Here is a 16,748-nt window from a genome sequence, read left to right as displayed (position 1 = left end):
TCTCCAGGTTGACACCCACTTTATCGTCTTTGTCGAAATTGACGGGAGGCTCGTCGAACTCGTAAGCCTTAATTTGCTTCACCCACATCTCAAGCGTAGTAATTTACAGCCAAATGAACACCCCGCGATTCCCCTCTTTTTCCTGTGCAGGACGGAAGGAAGGATCATCCCGTTATTCATTGCACGACCAATCCAGCCAGTTTCAAATACGTAATGAATTGCCCCACTGCTTCGCACATGCGAGTGTGCTCACGTTCCAACAGGGGTACAACTCCGATCGACATTTCCCAAATCAGGCGGACGCACCACACTTTTCAATTATTTTCCACTCCTCTCCATCGCAGGACACGGGAAATGTAATAAAGAAGAAGTTCATAGAAAAATGTCAAGATGACAACAGATTTTCAGCCTTAGCAGTTGTAGCAAGTGATGTTGTGTGAGAGGAGTTTTCTCCACACTCTAATCGATGTGGCGCATAAAGATCACCTCGTTCTTCCTCCTCTCACCGCTTAACTTCCCTTTTTCATATGCGGATACCTCTTCGTTAAATCATTGGACGATCGCGAATAGGTGTATATGTATTTGCGTGCGTGCATGTAACGGAAAAGTTACGTTTCCCTTTGATGAAGCGGCTCCTGTGCCTTTTTTTTTTCTTATCTTTTCTTTACCCCTCAGGGGGCGCACGTGCAGGAGAGGGTATACTCTCTTCTTCATCTGAAGGAATCCCGCGAATGTTGCAAAATTTGTACAGTTTGTGCATTTTTTTACATAATTTAAAATTTTTTTTTTTTTTCCACCAAGGTACGAATATACACCGTTAGTGCTCGTCATTCCACCCCTTGGTGCGCCGTAATTGCCATATTTTCATTTTCCCATTTTTGCATTTTTCCATTTTGGCGAGATGCTAACAGGGGTAGCGTAAAACGAGGAACTCGTTAGCAGTAATGCCCATTCCAATGGAGGATTATTTTTTGCAGAAAATGTAAGCTTTGGTAATATTTTACGGGTTGTTGCTCACCCTCTTTGTGTGTGTGGGGAAGTTGCATACATGGGTGCAAAGAAAAACATAGGAATGTGGAAGCACCCACAAGTTTAAGTGTTGTATTCTTCTCTGCCGATGCACACATGCAGAGCTTAGCTTTCCATGATGGGGCCCGCTTTTCCTTGCCTTCAGGTGTTGCACGGATGAGTGAAGGTTTGAACTCATCCCATTCTTTGCGTCATTCTTTGGGGTTGTTAAACTCCATCTGGTTAACTTATGCGTGAACACGCCTGCATAAACCATTTGGAAAAAAAGAAAAAAAAGAAGAAGATCACATATTAGTAAACCTACATCACTACATCCTTCGCATGTACTGCAAAAGGAGCAAAGATTAATGCTAACACATGCCTGTTATTTTGGACGAAAACTATGGACATATGATATAACTGATTAACGGAAAGGATGACAAAAAGGACTCTTCGGATTGCTCATGCATTTCTTCTTTCTTTTTTCATGCGCAGAATAATCGCGCCAGGGAAATAAGAAATGTGCCACTTTCAGTGGGCATTCGTGCATGCAAAGGAAAAAAAAAAAAAAAAAAAAGAGCAATTTGCTTTACTATATTATCTGTACCACAACACAGAAATAAATAACTCCCATTTCCATTGCAACCATGTCGAACTGTTTCAGAACGCAAGTTTCACGTTCTTTGATTTTTTCTCCCCCACGCCATGCATTTATTTTTTTTCCTATGCGAATGACACACTGTCCTAAGCCGTGTGCTGCACCATAAAAATGTTGTATAGACTGTATTAATTTTTTTTTTTCCTTTTTCACCTACGAGGATTCGCGAATGGTGAACGGTGAGTGATACCCTACTCTCTATCGTTTAAGCGAAGGAATACGATGATACGTACGATGTCGCCATTCCTATCACCTGCACTTTTCGCACATGTAAAATGCTTCCCGCATCGCCCCTGCATTTGTTCCATGTGAAGCCCCGCGCAAATTAATCACCACGTATTTAGCTGCATTCTTACACTACATATCAGGGAGATATAATCTACCATTTGACGCAAGTGTGTTTATTACACAAGGGCAGAAATGCTTATTCCTCCCCTTTTTTTTTCCTCCATATATGAGGCAAAACAAACTGTGGGAAAAATAAAAAACAAAAACTCCGTCCTGTGAGAAAAATCGGGTAGAATTGAGCTACACTTAATTATATCTCTTTCCCCTTGTGCGAATAGAAGTAATTAATAAAATTTGTCCTCACTTTTTTTTTTTGATGATATTTCTTCTTGGAGAGTCTTGCACTGTGTATCATTATTCATTGGAAGAGTGGAAAGTCCCCTTCTTCTCCCCCCTTTGACATTCGCATGTATGTGTCCTGTTCTGTGCCCCCCCTGCCTCGTGATGCCAGGTGATGCCGCGACATCCCACCTAATCCCCCGTGAAGTTTTCCCAAATTGAGTTCTTCCGTTCGTGTCCGGGTGGACGCCACGTCTTTTATTTATATTATATATTCCCTAAATTTATTTACCTTCCCCGTGGCAATTGCTCTCCTTTTAGTGAAAATGTCCTGCCCCTCCTGTGCATGCACTTTTGTGTAACAGTTTTGCCTCTGCTATCCCTAGACGAGGTTTTCCCTGTGAAAGGCTGCTCTACTCGCCATTTTGGAATTGGCTGATTTTTAAGAAGTTTCATCGGAACGAAGGGGAGGGGGTGAAGGTTCCCTTTGAGTGCTTCCAGAAAAGGGTCCTTTTGGGGTGAAATCAGGCTAGTCCAGGTGGACACATCAGAGGAGGTTGTTTGAGTGAAGACCATCACGTGGAGACTGCGCAGGACAAACTGCCGAGCGCGAAAGTGCATGCGTGTGTGCAGCCCAACCGATAGGGACTTCGCCAGAATAGCTGGCTTCCTAAGCAGCTTCCTTCCCCAATACCTGCTTCCCTCCCTGCTTCACCAAAAAAGCGATGGAGCAAAACGAAAGCGACGAATTGCTTAACCTACAGATAAGCGGAAAGGAGCCTCCCCACGACGACCACCACACATGTAAAGAAATAAAAATCATTAGAAACATAAAAAATATGTCTGGCACGAATTCTCTTAACTATGAAAGTGTGAAGGGGGAGATCAAAATTAATATGAACGGCAAGGTGAAATTGGTTCAAAGTTGTGCAAGAGAAAATTACCCCAATGGGGGGAACATACCAACAATAGACTACATGGAACATACGGGATGCAAAATCAAAGAGACTAGTAACGATATTAGAATGAAGCAAAGTAAATGGAAAACTCTGTTTGGTAAAATCAGAGCGTGTAGTGGAAAACGAGCTAAACAGACGAATCAGTCCAATCCAAAGGAAAGCAACGAGATAAATCTGCCCTGTGTAGAGAAAGAAAGAAGAAACCGCTATGTAAGAGGTGACACAACTGATGGAACCATTAAAAACATGAGACAGCTCCGCGTCGATCTGCAGTTGTTCCTCAGAAATGCGAAGCACCTTAACGAAGCCCTCGTCAAAAGAGACACTCTCCAGTCCAATCAAATTAAAAAGGAAAACTTAAACATAGGTGAAGAAAATGTTATGACCACAGATAAGGATCTCCCCCACTGTGCAGGTAATGCGGCCAAAGAATTCATAAAGAATGAACAATATGCAGGGAAAGGAGAAATGGACAGAGAGAAGCCACAAAATGAGACCCATCAGCAGTACAGCCAAAGTTTTACGCAAAGCGAGGGGGAGACTCTCCAAATGGCTACAAAGGAACTTCAAAATGAATCCTCACTTGGTTGTTACCAAGATAGGGTTGCCACTGGGGAGGGGACTAATACTAACCCTGTGAATAAACCCAATTCGGGGCTCGTGGGTAACCAAAAAAGGAGCGAAAGGAAGTGCAGACAAAGGAACAAAAATCGCAACAGGCGCACCCTCAGGAGTGGGAGTGATGGCAATAACGTTGGAGGAGCTCCTCACGTAAGGAAAAGAATTAAACGGGACATTTATTCCGATACGCCACTCAGAAGAAATGGCGAGCAGACCTGCAAGGAGAGCGCAGGAGGGGTGAAGAAGCTCCCCCGAAGTAGCAGCAGTGGGAGCCGAGGAAGCAGGGGAAACAAAGAAAGCGGAGGCAACCAAGGCAACAGAGACGACGGAGATAACCGGGACAATCCGGACAGCCGAGGCATCCGAAACAGCCGAGGCATCCCCGGAAACCCCCTCTACGACCACGCCGAAGACATTATTGACAGGGTTAACCTAAACGGGACGCAAACTCGCGCGGACCAGAGCAGCACCAACAAAAGTGACCCCCCGAAAAAAAAAAAAATCAGTGTTCACACCAAACGGGCGCACAACATAAAAGACATAATCGACAGAAGCGTTTTAACAAATTTTATTAAGTGCGTTAATAAGAAATACATGAACGGAAGGAAAAATGAGCCCAATAAAATTCCACCACAGGAGAGGAATGGAAAGCACGATAAGGGGAAGTTACTACCTGTATGCACTCGAATGTGTTCGAAAAGGGGAGTGACTTATGAAAGGAAAGAGGGAGACCATCTTGAGGCCGCCGAGGATGATGAAGATAACGCGGATGGTCCTCATGGCCATTCTGAGGAGGATGACCGGTGTGTGCGGGATGGCCAGTCTGTGCAGGATGACCCCTATGATGAGGAGAGACACCACCATGGAGGTGACTCTAATGTGCGAACCGCCCCGTATGACCGCCGCTACACCGCTGAAATGGAGAAGACGAAGAATCCATCCAAAAGAGACGCCATAACTCAGGTTCGCCTGAATAAGGCAAAGGATGATCCAAAAAGAGCACCCAAAAACAGAGACGCCTCAGGCTATGTGGAAAGCGGCTTCGCCAATTGTCCTATCACATCTGCCACTGGCGCCAAAACGATATGCAGCATGGTGAATAGGGTCACACAAATGCAAAACAGGTTCATCCAATTGAGCAGCTTTAAGAATGAACCTTGTAGACATTCGGGAAGCGACTACAATGATAAGCTTGCCACACAGGAGGAAGGAAATCCCTGCAGAGAAGCTATTGTAGAAAGGAAGGAATCAAATAAAAATGTTTCCATGGAAACGGAGAAGGCAAACCCCAATTTAGCCTCTAGACACAGTTATGAAGATGAGTCTTCTGCTCTTATTAGGAAGTACCAGGAGCTTCTCCTTCAGAATTTTTCCAAGCCCCGCCATGTAGAGAAGAAAAAATCTGAAAAATGCAGGTATTGCGTTTTGCACATTCTGAACCAGCACAGGGGGGAAGACGGGGACGGGCAATGTGGGGGCCAGAGTGGGAACCAGAGTGGCGACCAGAGTGGTAACCAGAGTGGTAACCAGAGTGGTAACCAGAGTGGTAACCAGAGTGGTAACCACAGTGGCAACCAGAGTGGTAACCACAGTGGGAGGAAACGTGGGAGACAACGTGATGGTCTTCCTTGTAAGGATGGGCAACAGCGTGCGATACAGCATGCGGTGCAATGCACCGTCCATACCGCCGCGACCAACGCCGGCATCTACCAAGACATCGCACACATAGGCGATCTCACCAAGAGCTTCAAAGGAAATTACGAGTCTTTGAAAAATTACCTGAACAATTTAAACAAGAAGAAAAAAAACGTTCATGATGACCTTCTGAACCTTTACTGTTATGCGTACATAAGGCAATGCGCCGTTAATAGCGACAAGGCCGCAGATGGGGGCGATGGCGCTCTTACCGGGGAAGAAAAAAATAAGGGGAAGCCGAGCGATGGAACTCTTCCCAACAATAGGAACAATCATTATGGCAGAGATAAAAGGGACTTAACGAGTGGTTATTTTGTGAAGGCAAACACCAGAGAGAGGGGAAAAAGTACCACCTCCAATTTGTCCAAGGAAGAGAGTCTCTCTCCCCCCCTTCGCGTTAACGACAAAGATACTGTCGATGCACAAAATGGAGAAATTAGAAAAATTCTATGCAGATACTACAACTATTTGAAGCTAAAAAATTACATCATCCCTTATAATATATACGACAATTGCAGGGGGGTGGCCAAGAAGGAGAGCAACCCCAGTGGGGGTAGACCAAATGATGAGCTTGGCAGAAAGGATAAGATTGACCAAAACGATGAGAGCAATGATAAATGTAGAAACAGCCAAAGCCATGCAACCCTAGAAGAGGATCTCATAAACATATCGTACAATTTCATCACAGAACATAGAGGTCCAAATAAGAACCTAACCTATGACCACTTCTGCAATTTTCACAGAAGACAATTTTTAAAAAAAAGGACAAACCATATTTTAAATAAAACAGATGCAACTGACACCAAAAAATGGGATAAGCCGAAGCAGAAGTGCAGTGACTACACCACCCGGCTAATGCGCAGTTACACCATTTATGATGGTCATCACACCAAGAACCCTTGTAGGAAGAAAAATAACGGAAGCCATTTCTACCTCTTTAAATATTTAATAGAGAATCTGAACCGAGAAGAACTCCAAAAGTTGATGCTCTGTCAATGCTGTTATGTTCTAAAAAAAATTGAAAATAAAATGACTCCCCTGGATGTGATTTTAGATACCCAAATTCTGTTTCATGACTGTAATAGGTACTTTAAGAACCAGGGGTGGGTGGATAACGATGGGATTCCTCAGGAGGGGACAAATCTGGGAACGCACAATATAGAGAAGGACAACCGCACCGATACCACAACCAATCTCCGTGGTAATGACCAATTTTATGCCCTGCGTAGCAACGAGCTTGAGAAATTCCACAACGGGGTCACCACCAATGGGGGAAAAACTCACAACAGAAGAGCGACCCCCACGAGGGGTAACCCGTCCGAGGGTAGCCACGATGGCGGCAGTGGAGGTGGCAATGGAAGCGGCATTGGAAGGGGCAGTACGAACAATTGCCTCACAACCAAATGCCGCACCAAAAGTGGCTGCTCCAACAAGGGACACACCATCACCAGCAGAAACAACACAAGCAGAAGAAGCAGAATGAACGGAAGCGGCGTCCACGTCTACAATTTGGAGAACCACCAAGTATCCATGACCTCCACGATGGCGTCCATGAGCTGGCAAGGAAAAGCATTCGCAAATGAAAAAAATAGGAACCAAGCAAAGTGCAACGAAGAGGGCAACGAAGAGGGCAAAAGGAAAAATGACAAAGGGAGAAATAATCAGCTAGCTGGAAAAGCAGAAAAGGAAAATAAAGAAAAAGTGAAGAGGGGCCAAAAGGCACGAGGTAGCATAGACCACACCAAATTCGAACACGCATTGTTTAAAATAGCCAGCCGAAAATTGAGGGACCTACAAAGGCAGGGGAAAAACATCTACACCAGGGGCAAACAGATCGGCGACGCCCCGCAGGAAGCAACAGCGGAGTGAGGTGCGCGCAGGGTAGGCCCATACACATGTACATATGTTTGTGACTGTCTCTGCCTATCTGTGCCTGTCTGTGCCTGTCTGTGCCTGTCTGTGCCTGTTTGTGCCTGTCTGTGCCTGTTTGTGCCTGTTTGTGCCTATTTGTGCCTATTTGTGCCTGTTTGTGCCTATTTGTGCCTCTTTGTCCCTCTTTGTGCTCGTATGATGGACTCATTATAGTGATATCAAGAGGCCCCCAAAAGACCCGAACTCAACGCATTGTGCGTATACCCATTGACGATCATGTAACATGCCAACGTTTCAACATTAGTGACAATTTCTGTGCGCGAGTAGAGCTCGGAAGAGACTGATTTGAGTACCACTTGTCACCACAGTTGCACCGAAAATTATGCAGGAAAATACGTACACACAGGGGGCGAAAGCAAGAAAAGGAAAAAGCACCAATGGTGCATCTAGAGAACGAGGGAATATTTACACTCAAAAAAATGCTGCGAAAAAAAAAGAGCGGGAGCGCGGGGGGGTGGTCAAGGGGAATAAATAAGTGCCCATCTTATGAGCATTTGCACGTGTATGTATTCATTTCCGTTGATATTTCTCCCTCCCCGACCTCTCAGCAGTGACGAACTGGTTGCACCCGCAGATACTTCTCACTGGTTACACGCAGGAGGGACACGCGTGCTTGATGCCTCGAATAGCAGAAAAGAACAAACCAACAACAGTGCCAATATCAATGGTAGTATTAAACGGACCAACGAATTAGCACAAATGCGCCATGTGTCATATGCATCACGCTTCTTTCCAATTCGATATGCAGTTTTATTAATTTTTTTAAAATTAAAAGGAAAAATGTTTGTACATTTTGAGAGCATAAACCAGTGGGCGTTGTTTTCTTCTCCTGATTTCTCCCCCCCGCCGTTGACACGGCGAGATAGTTCCGCGTTGTTCGACATACTCGTTCCCACGACAGTTTGCTGTATATGCGTATTCGTGCATGTTACCAACGCGTGTGCTTGTGGGGGGAGCGCACCACACGTACCTTCTAATCCCTTGAGGAAAATAAAACCTGTTTCCCCCCCTTCTCCGCATTCATTTCCCCCAATGTGTGACCAAAAAACGCTTAAAAATACAGGGTGTTTTTTTAAGCGAAACGAACTGTATAGCCATTTTAGCCAACTTTGGTTTTTCATTTAATTATGACCTGTTCATAAGAAAAGTGTGCCAATTTTTCTTTTTTTTTTTCTGAACAAATCAGGTAAATTTAAAAAAAAAAAAAAAAAAAAAACGCACAAAAAGTTGCGGCGTGGTGGAACTTCCTTTTATCGAAATGTAACTCCCTTCTGTTTAGGCCACTTGTTCGCCCACCGGGTTGGAAGGCGCAAAAAAGCACAGAATAGAACAGAACAGAGCAGAACAGAGCAGAACAGTACGGCAATGTACGGTACGGTACAGCACGATACAGCAACGTAACGTAACGTACACATAAGCAGGAGGGTTTTTTCCCAGTAGGGGCGCAGTGAAATAAATTCACTTTCATAGGGGCGGCACATTAGTACACATAAATATATATATGTATATGTATTTACCCATCCGCTGTACACATCTTACACATATATGTACATTTTGTTTTTTTCTTTTTTGTCACTACGACTACCACTCCTGGGTCGGGGAGGCAAATTCTAAAGAGCCCCTTTTTGCTTCACCAGAGTTGTATTTTTCAGCCTTTACTTTCTTCTCTTGACATCACAATCTGTGTAACGAATAGAAAAATTGGTGCAATTTTTCTCGGGTGTAACTAACGTTAAATGGGATGATTTGTTCACTTTAGATGAAGGAATTTACGCTCTTCCTTTCTTTCCTTTTTTCTTCCTTTTTTTTTTTTTTTCCATTAAGTTGTTCCCCTCCCCTTTTGCGCACGTAATTGCAAAAATTGTTCATGTTCTATCTGAACCATTTTTTTGCCACTTGGAAAACCCACGGGCAGGGCGAAATCAAAAAAACAAAAAAAAAAGCAAAAAAAGAAGCAAAAGAAAAGGGAAAAGAGTTTTTCCATTAAATGCTTTTCTTTCTTTTTCTTTTTTTTTTCTTAGTCGATTATATAATTGTTCCTCTTTAATTTAATCCACTCTTTTTTCTTTTTTTACCTTTAACCAATTTTTCGTCCTTCTCGTTTGTTCTATTTTTCAACGCACAGCTGGTTTTCCCACAGCTTGTGTGCACGTGCGCGTATAGAAATATATTTATACCGTTTATATATATACATACTCGCGCACGAACCGAAGCTGCGGTTGGTTAGTTACAGCCCCAATTTTGCCGACAACACTTCGATTCGTTTTTTCTTTTTTTCTGGTGGGTTGCACACTAGGTGAAGTTTTCCACCTTGCGACGCCACCATTTTTTCCGTTCACTAATTCGCCTGGCTACTTCTCCACGTCCCCGGCGCTCAAGATGGGAAACAAGCTGTGCTGCATTAGCAATGACTTGCAAAGCAGCAAGTCGATGATAGATATATATAAATATGACCCCAGAGAAATATACGGAGATTATGACGACTGGACACTGGAGAATTGGATCGACAAGTACAAAGATGGAAACTCCATTAAGGTTGCCTTTCCAGATGGTAATGAAATTCAGTGCCACTTTAAAATTTTTCTCACGAAAAAATGTTTTGAGTTATCTCTGGACAATAAAGTTCGAGTCATAAAATTCAATGACATAAACTGTATACTTCACAGAAACAGCTGCGAATCGTTATTAGAGTCAGAGAAGAATCTATTAAAGTCTCCGAAGGTTATAGGCATCCGATTAATAAGTACACTTAAGGCCATTGCGTTTGCCATGGAGAGCCCAGCGGAAGCAAGGATGTTTTACGAGTTTATAGAAAAGTACTGCCTAAATGGTTAAACGAGGGGAGAATAAGGGAAAAGAAAGGGAAAAAAAAAGGAAAAAAAGGAAAAAAGGGAAAAAAACCAAAACAAAGATCCCGAACGGGAGAATTCCCCGGTACGCATGACACGCACCATCTAGAATAACAGAGTGTACTAATTAAATGAGCGAAGGAAGTCCTTTTCGCATATGACTCACAGGGACTGCCCCTAAACCTCATCACGCCTTCTGTCCTGTACCCGCGTGTGTGTATTACTGTATACAACGCGTGTGAGGGGTACACCCCAACCTCCCTTCGCTTTGCACTTGCTCACATGCAAACTTCTACATAATTCGAAGTCCTTTTCAAATGACGCATTTTAAACCATGTTTACTTTCCCTAACGTTTCAGTCAACGCTTACATAGAAGTCTCACCTCACTTTCTTAACTTATCTGCAGTTGGCAATTTGATCTTCACATATACATAGACGCTGTGTTCTCTCGTTAACTTTATTTTATTTTTTTTATTATCCATAGTATTCCCTTTTTTTTTATCCATAGTATTCCCTTTTTTTTTACCCATATTATTCCTCCTTTTTTAACCATGGAAGCGTCTTTTTTTACTCCTCCAAAGTCCACACATATGTATATTTTTTTTTTTTTTTTTAATTTTTTCTTGATTCCTAAAATAATATCCCCAATGTACGCACACGCCTATATATTAACCATTTTAATTACCTCTTTCAATGGTAAATTTGGAGAAGTAGCATAAAAGGAACAAATAGAAGGGTGTAAAGGAGTGGCTGCGTGCGGAAGGGATGTATACACTTGTGAGGAGGTACTCCAAAATGAAGACAAACAAAACGAGTAAAAAAGGAGGGGGGGGGGGGGGGGTAAAAGTCCCTCTCCCTTATTTGTACGTAATGTCAATTATGCCTCCTTTTTTTCTTCTTTTTCTTTTTTTTTCATATTTTAAATAAGTTTCCTTCTTTTCAACACTCCGAGCAGCTTTATAACTTACTCCTTATTTTTCATATCTGTGTATCTTACAATGCTTAACTACGAATGCAGCGCCTTGTCTGTTCTTTATCACATGAAATAAAAATAATGGCACAAAATGCAGGACGTGCATAATGCGAAAAAAAAAAAAAAATCATTAAGCGAATTTCACATGAGAGATGTAAACTCAGAAGTATAATTTCTTGTGCAAAAATGAAATGTCCTTGGAAACTTCACCGGTTTTTTTGTTAATTGGGTCTAAGAATCTGCACAGATGGGAAAAAAAGAAGAGTCAGTGAAGGGTGCATTCTTAAATTGTATGTACTTTCATCCAATGGGATGGAGTGGAAAAAAAAAAAAAAAAAACACACACACACAATGCGTGATTAAACAAAATTGGGGAAGACTCCGCTGGTGGACACACAACAATGGGCGAGAAAAACGTGCAAACTTACTTATCTCTGAACATTTTTCCCAATTTTTTAACCTCCTTCTTTTTATTCTTGGATCTTAAAACATCGTCCGATGCTAAACTTTTGATGTCGAAGTCGTTGGCCGCTTGGTATCTGCAGGGGCGCAGTTGAAGAAGTCCGGTTGCGTCAAATGAGGAGGGTTTTTTCTCATGAACCATGCACTGCTAGCCATCGCGACAGGTTTATATATAGCAGCAGTTGCGACGGACTCCACTGGCACATGGCCGTTCCAGTATTTAGACACGCTTCCTTTCTGCGCCGCTCCAACACGCACACACGCATCCTTTCTGTGCTGCTCCTACTCGTGCTTACCTCGTTGGGAGGATGTGATTCACGTTAATGTACTTCACAAATGCCTTAACCTTTGATCTCTTCATAATTTTCCTCTTGGACATTTTCTTGGTTACCTTCAAAGGGTGCTTCTCTATTCCTGCGACGAGGCAATAGCTGTAGGGTCTCTCCCTCGTCTGGCTTTCATACGTGTTTATAATTATGGCCTTCTTTCCCGCTCTACGTCCATTCAGCAGGATAACAACTTTTCCTGGCTTGAGTCTGCAAAGGGGTGAAGCAAATCGGGGGTGACGAAGAGAAGACATAAGTGCGCAGGTGTGTCAGCTGTGGCAGGTAGCACCTATACCAGCTCCTTCACATTGGGGCTGGAACGTTCCCTCGCTTATATGCATGTAAAGAATAGAAGCTCTCCTCCCTCTGCAGGGAAACTGCAATCATCCTGCAAGCAGAGATGCGGAAAGCAAAGTGCGCTCTTTCGGTATGCACCCGTTAAGCCACGTAAAAATTGCAAACTGAGCAGTGGTATGGGAGTGGGAGGAGTTGAAAACAAAGCAAAACACAAATGAGGCATCAATATGGCACCAAAATGAGCCCCCCAAAAGTGTTAGCTTTATCTCCCCTGTAGGTTACTCTTATCCGCCCCCTCTCCCTCTTCTTCCCACAAAGGTAGTCCCTTTTTAGGGGAATTAACATCTCCTCCCTCTTCACAAATGTCATGGAGAGAACTTACAATTTTCCCATTTTGAACAGAAGGGTCAGGGTAGTATTATACTACTTTTGGTGGTATCTATTTTTGTACAATTCGGGGGGGGGTATAATATTATATACCCAAAAGGGTGTGAAAAATTTCGCAAAAAAGGAAAGCGCAAATGAACCAGTGGCTTATAAACACTCTTCTTTTATTTTTGCAATGTTTTTTTTGCGATATGTTAAAAGAGCGAGTTTGAATATAAGATGCCAAACGGTTGTTTAAGCCTTATCTAATTTTCAAAGCTCACGTCGTTTCAAAAAAATTTGCGAAATGTTTTTCCTCATGAGGTTAAAAAAGAAAAGAAAACGTGGAACAAGCCGCTTCGAAACAAAGTGAATAGAAAAATAACGGAGCGGCTGTTTAAATGCAAAAGGGGCAACTCTCCGTGATCAAGATGCGAAAAAAAAATGTAACGCCACAAAATGGGAAGTGACATAATAATCCTCGTATGCGGACGTACCACGTGGTTTCGCTTTTATTAATAGGACTGAAGATTTTTTATGAAGATATTAGCCGCAGGAAGTTCCTCTGTCGCTTGGGTGCCGTATGCCCAAGGCGCTCTGCACGTTTGAGGTAGAGTTGGGGGGATAAACCCATTTGGAGGCGCTAAACAGGGAAAAAAAAAAAAGTAACTAGCGGTGGCATACAACATGAAGATGATGCATACGTATTGTACATACAATAAAGTGTACAATATTCTTTCCGCGCAGGGAAGGGGGAGCCCCAAATTTTAATTATCGGGAAAAAAAAAAATTAATTTGCATATTTTCCGCCGAATGACATAATGGCGCTTCGTTAAATCATCCGTCACAACGAAAAAGTCATTTTTTTAAAAAATCTCAAATTGTGGGGATGGTCACGTTAGAAACCTTTTGAACGTATCATCTCGTCAAAGTTTAAGTTGAAAAAAGTGCCCCCCATGAGGAGCAAATGCCTTTTGTAAGGCAGTTATACACTACTTTTGTCACCCGGTGGAGAGACATCCAATGGGAACACATATCTCACTGGAGCTATTTTACATGATGTAAGGAAGGGCAAAGGATTTGTTCACGCGTAGGTGTTTATAAATCCCCTATTAGGGAAGAACCGAACCACTGTTTAATTTTTCTCGACACCGAGTTTGCAGTATTGTAAAACTGACCATGTGGCCGAACTGCCTGGAGACACTTCCCTGTAAGAGTGTTCCATTATTGGGACGCTTCCGTTCTGCCCATTTGAATTGAGAAAAAAATGGGGGCAGAAGGAACACACTTGGGGGGATAATCTTTCTCATTTCTGCAATTTCCCCATTTGGTAAAAAATGCGAAACCAGGCAAACTTGTAAAGGACACCCGCGTGTTAGGAAAAAAAAATTCAACACTGGGTCACAATTGGGTTAATTTAGAAAGGAATAATTGAAAAAAAAAAGGAAAAAAAGAAAAGAAAAATTCCCATGTCATCAAGATGGGAATACTCCTTGACAGTGGTGTGCTATTATACATAGTGGCCATTTTGTGTGCAAAAGACGGGGGAGACGATAAAGAAGGGGCCTTTTTCTCCGTCCAATGGTAGTGCCTCCACATGTTGGACATTCATAGGCAATATGTACGTACGCACAGAGGGGGGAGTTACGCTGCTGGGTTGCCTCCACCCCTTCCTCCCCTCGCCGCTTCTCCAGATCACACCTCGTCGATGTAGTCGAAATGCTTCATAATGGCGTCCACGGGATTACCGTGCCGATCGAGGAGAAACAAATCAAAGCAACAGTTGCAGACATAGGAAGGGTTTTCCTTGAAGAGATAACAATCTAGGACGATCTTCTGTGCGATGTTCTTATGACAGCAGAGGCAAAACTTCTTTGCGATATTCGGTTTGAAGGTCCTAAGGGGGTATTTGGAAAACTCCCTATCGCGCAAGCTATTATACTCTCGAATGTTGTTAAAAATAATTCGATGCTCACAATTCCCTTGATGTAAGAAGCAACACTTTTGGTAGAGGGGGATTTCCATTTGGCCCATGACAGCCTTATCTTGCTGTATCTTATACGGGGGCCGAATAAAATTGTTTTCTTTTTTTTTCCGGTAAAAGTCTAATATGCATGCTGAGTAATCCAGCGCGTTTGGCGATCTCAAATCGGGGTAGAGCACCCCATCAATGTAGTACACGGATCCATCAAATTGGGGCAGACCATAATTTGAAGAATCGAAACAGAAGAAGACGTCTGTTAAGTCGGCCAAGGTTTGCCATGACAGCATTTCATACTCAGCTATTTTGATACCCCTTATCGGGTGGTAAAAGGAGACAGAAATTACGAACGTTTCGTTTGAACTTAAACTCTGGAGGGAAGAAGGAGATCCAAGGAGGTCACGCTTTGCCTGATCCGCATAAAGCGTATTAATTAAATTCTGATTTATATACACCCCTTTCAGTAATGAATTGTTAAAATCGCAAACAAGTCTGAACGTTTTAGACAGAGTCTTCCTTTTCAGTTTGGCTATTATCTGATATTTGCTAAATGAATTTTTTTCCATTCGTGGTAACCACTCCAGGAAGCATTTGGTTCTATTTAGTACTCTGTCCTTTTTCGAATTATCTGCTTCTTTTCTTAGTGCCTCCAGATCGACCTTCTGTTGCCAGTTCTGGCAGTTGTAGTTTACTATGTGGTTGATTATTTCTCCCACGTTGGGACATCGGACTCCTGATTGTAGTGCCTCTATCAGGGGGTCATACGATGCGACGTTGCTTTCATTGGAGATGGCGTCGCCGGGGTAAGCGACTTGGGGGGGATCTCCAGTGGGGTGTACCTGGCCTCTTCCCCCACGTAGTCGCCTCTTCACCCTGTCGCATTCTTCCTGAAAATCCTTCAGTCGAACTTTCCTTGGGACGAAGGCCCCCGGGGGTGTGTGATAAATCCACTCCCGTCGGAGCTCCTTACTTATGGGTAAATCAGGATTCTTTTCAAAAATGTGACACGGTTGCCTTCCTATCATTTCCTCATCGTCATGGGCTCTACTATTTAGTGATGCCAGCTGGGAGGAGGATTGTCCCCCTGGTTCCTCTGCGCAGGATTGCTTCTTACATTGTATTCCCCCCCCCTTCTCAACGCCGGTTTGGCGGCCATTGCTATAGTTGTTACGGTTACAACTTTTTCCGGCACCCTTGTTGGGGGGGGTGGATGTGTCCCTTTTTGCAATATTTTTGAGGTAGCTCATAAAGAGCCTCTCATTTTCACTTTCCGCTTCGCTTCCATGATCGCTCGCGAGAGAGCTTGTCACACCTTCCCTCAGCACATCTTCCACCGCCTTACTGTCCGGACGGCTTCCTTCCCTCTCCCTCTGCTTAATTTTGTAAAAATCGTACTCGTCTTTCTCGAAGAGAAGCTCGATTGGAAAGTGCGGAATGGGTAAACTCAGTGACCGGACGTTTCTTTCATCCATAAAAAAGGGGGTAAAGCAGAGTAAAGGGAACTCAGTTGGTGCAGGTGAAACTGTGTTGGGAAGGAGAGCTCCTTATGTGTGGTTGGTCGAGCTGCTATGCCGGGACACAAAAAAAAAAAAAAACAAACAAACAAAAAAATAAAAAATAAAAATAAAATGAAGTAAAAACCAACCCGTTGATAGCTACACGCTAAAGGTCCCAAGGGGGAGACGAACTCAAAGGAGTTTCTCTTCCTGAGTCTTCCTTTTCTCTGAGAAGTTCCATTTTGCCCACTCGCGCCAAGCAGCACGGGGATGTCCACGCACAGGAAAAAGGGCAAATTTGGCAAGAAAAAAAAGTGCCAAAAAAGGGAGAAAGCGCCGCCAAAAAGGAGCCAATAATGTGCCAAAAGAGGGAGAAGAAGGCATTGCCAAAAAGGAGCAAATCATGTGCCAGAAGAGGTGTGAATGGAGTGCCCCTTCCCCCTGCGCAATCACACCAGTCAGCAGCGCGCCACAAAAAATTACCAGTGAGAACAACCCATAGGGGGAGCAGAAACCACTAATAATGTGTGCCTTCCTTCTTTTGTTACACTATCTTT

General features: G+C 43.3%; 5 protein-coding genes across 5 annotated transcripts in view; 3 read left to right on the top strand and 2 right to left on the bottom strand.

Moving 5' to 3' along the window:
- The window catches only part of C922_00179 (ubiquitin carboxyl-terminal hydrolase), a gene marked incomplete at both ends in the record, with an annotated part of 1,595 nt that extends 1,155 nt beyond the window's left edge, over nt 1-440 (top strand). The window contains 3 exons of the mRNA XM_008815796.1: nt 8-61; nt 151-210; nt 345-440. Coding sequence (XP_008814018.1) covers nt 8-61; nt 151-210; nt 345-440 — 210 coding nt within the window. The remainder of the gene's footprint in view (nt 1-7; nt 62-150; nt 211-344) is intronic.
- A 2,518-nt stretch (nt 441-2,958) lies between these two features.
- On the top strand, nt 2,959-7,377 carry C922_00178 (hypothetical protein; the record flags this gene model as incomplete). The annotated part of the gene is made up of 1 exon (XM_008815795.1): nt 2,959-7,377. One exon carries the CDS (start codon nt 2,959-2,961, stop codon nt 7,375-7,377), a length of 4,419 nt encoding a protein of 1,472 aa, XP_008814017.1.
- A 2,442-nt stretch (nt 7,378-9,819) lies between these two features.
- C922_00177 (hypothetical protein) lies at nt 9,820-10,275 on the top strand (the record flags this gene model as incomplete). Its single annotated transcript, XM_008815794.1, has 1 exon — nt 9,820-10,275. The coding sequence occupies one exon, from the start codon at nt 9,820-9,822 to the stop codon at nt 10,273-10,275; it is 456 nt and encodes a 151-aa protein (XP_008814016.1).
- Nucleotides 10,276-11,423: 1,148 nt separating this feature from the next.
- On the bottom strand, nt 11,424-12,438 carry C922_00176 (50S ribosomal protein L27e; the record flags this gene model as incomplete). The annotated part of the gene is made up of 4 exons (XM_008815793.1): nt 11,424-11,502; nt 11,692-11,802; nt 12,022-12,261; nt 12,359-12,438. The coding sequence occupies 4 exons, from the start codon at nt 12,436-12,438 to the stop codon at nt 11,424-11,426; spliced, it is 510 nt and encodes a 169-aa protein (XP_008814015.1).
- A 1,971-nt stretch (nt 12,439-14,409) lies between these two features.
- On the bottom strand, nt 14,410-16,167 carry C922_00175 (hypothetical protein; the record flags this gene model as incomplete). The annotated part of the gene is made up of 1 exon (XM_008815792.1): nt 14,410-16,167. The coding sequence occupies one exon, from the start codon at nt 16,165-16,167 to the stop codon at nt 14,410-14,412; it is 1,758 nt and encodes a 585-aa protein (XP_008814014.1).
- Nucleotides 16,168-16,748: the final 581 nt, after the last annotated feature.

Source organism: Plasmodium inui (genome assembly GCF_000524495.1).
Source record: "Plasmodium inui San Antonio 1 unplaced genomic scaffold supercont1.1, whole genome shotgun sequence".
NCBI classification, from domain to species: Eukaryota; Apicomplexa; class Aconoidasida; order Haemosporida; family Plasmodiidae; genus Plasmodium; species Plasmodium inui.
This window is presented reverse-complemented; position numbering and strand designations above follow the sequence as displayed.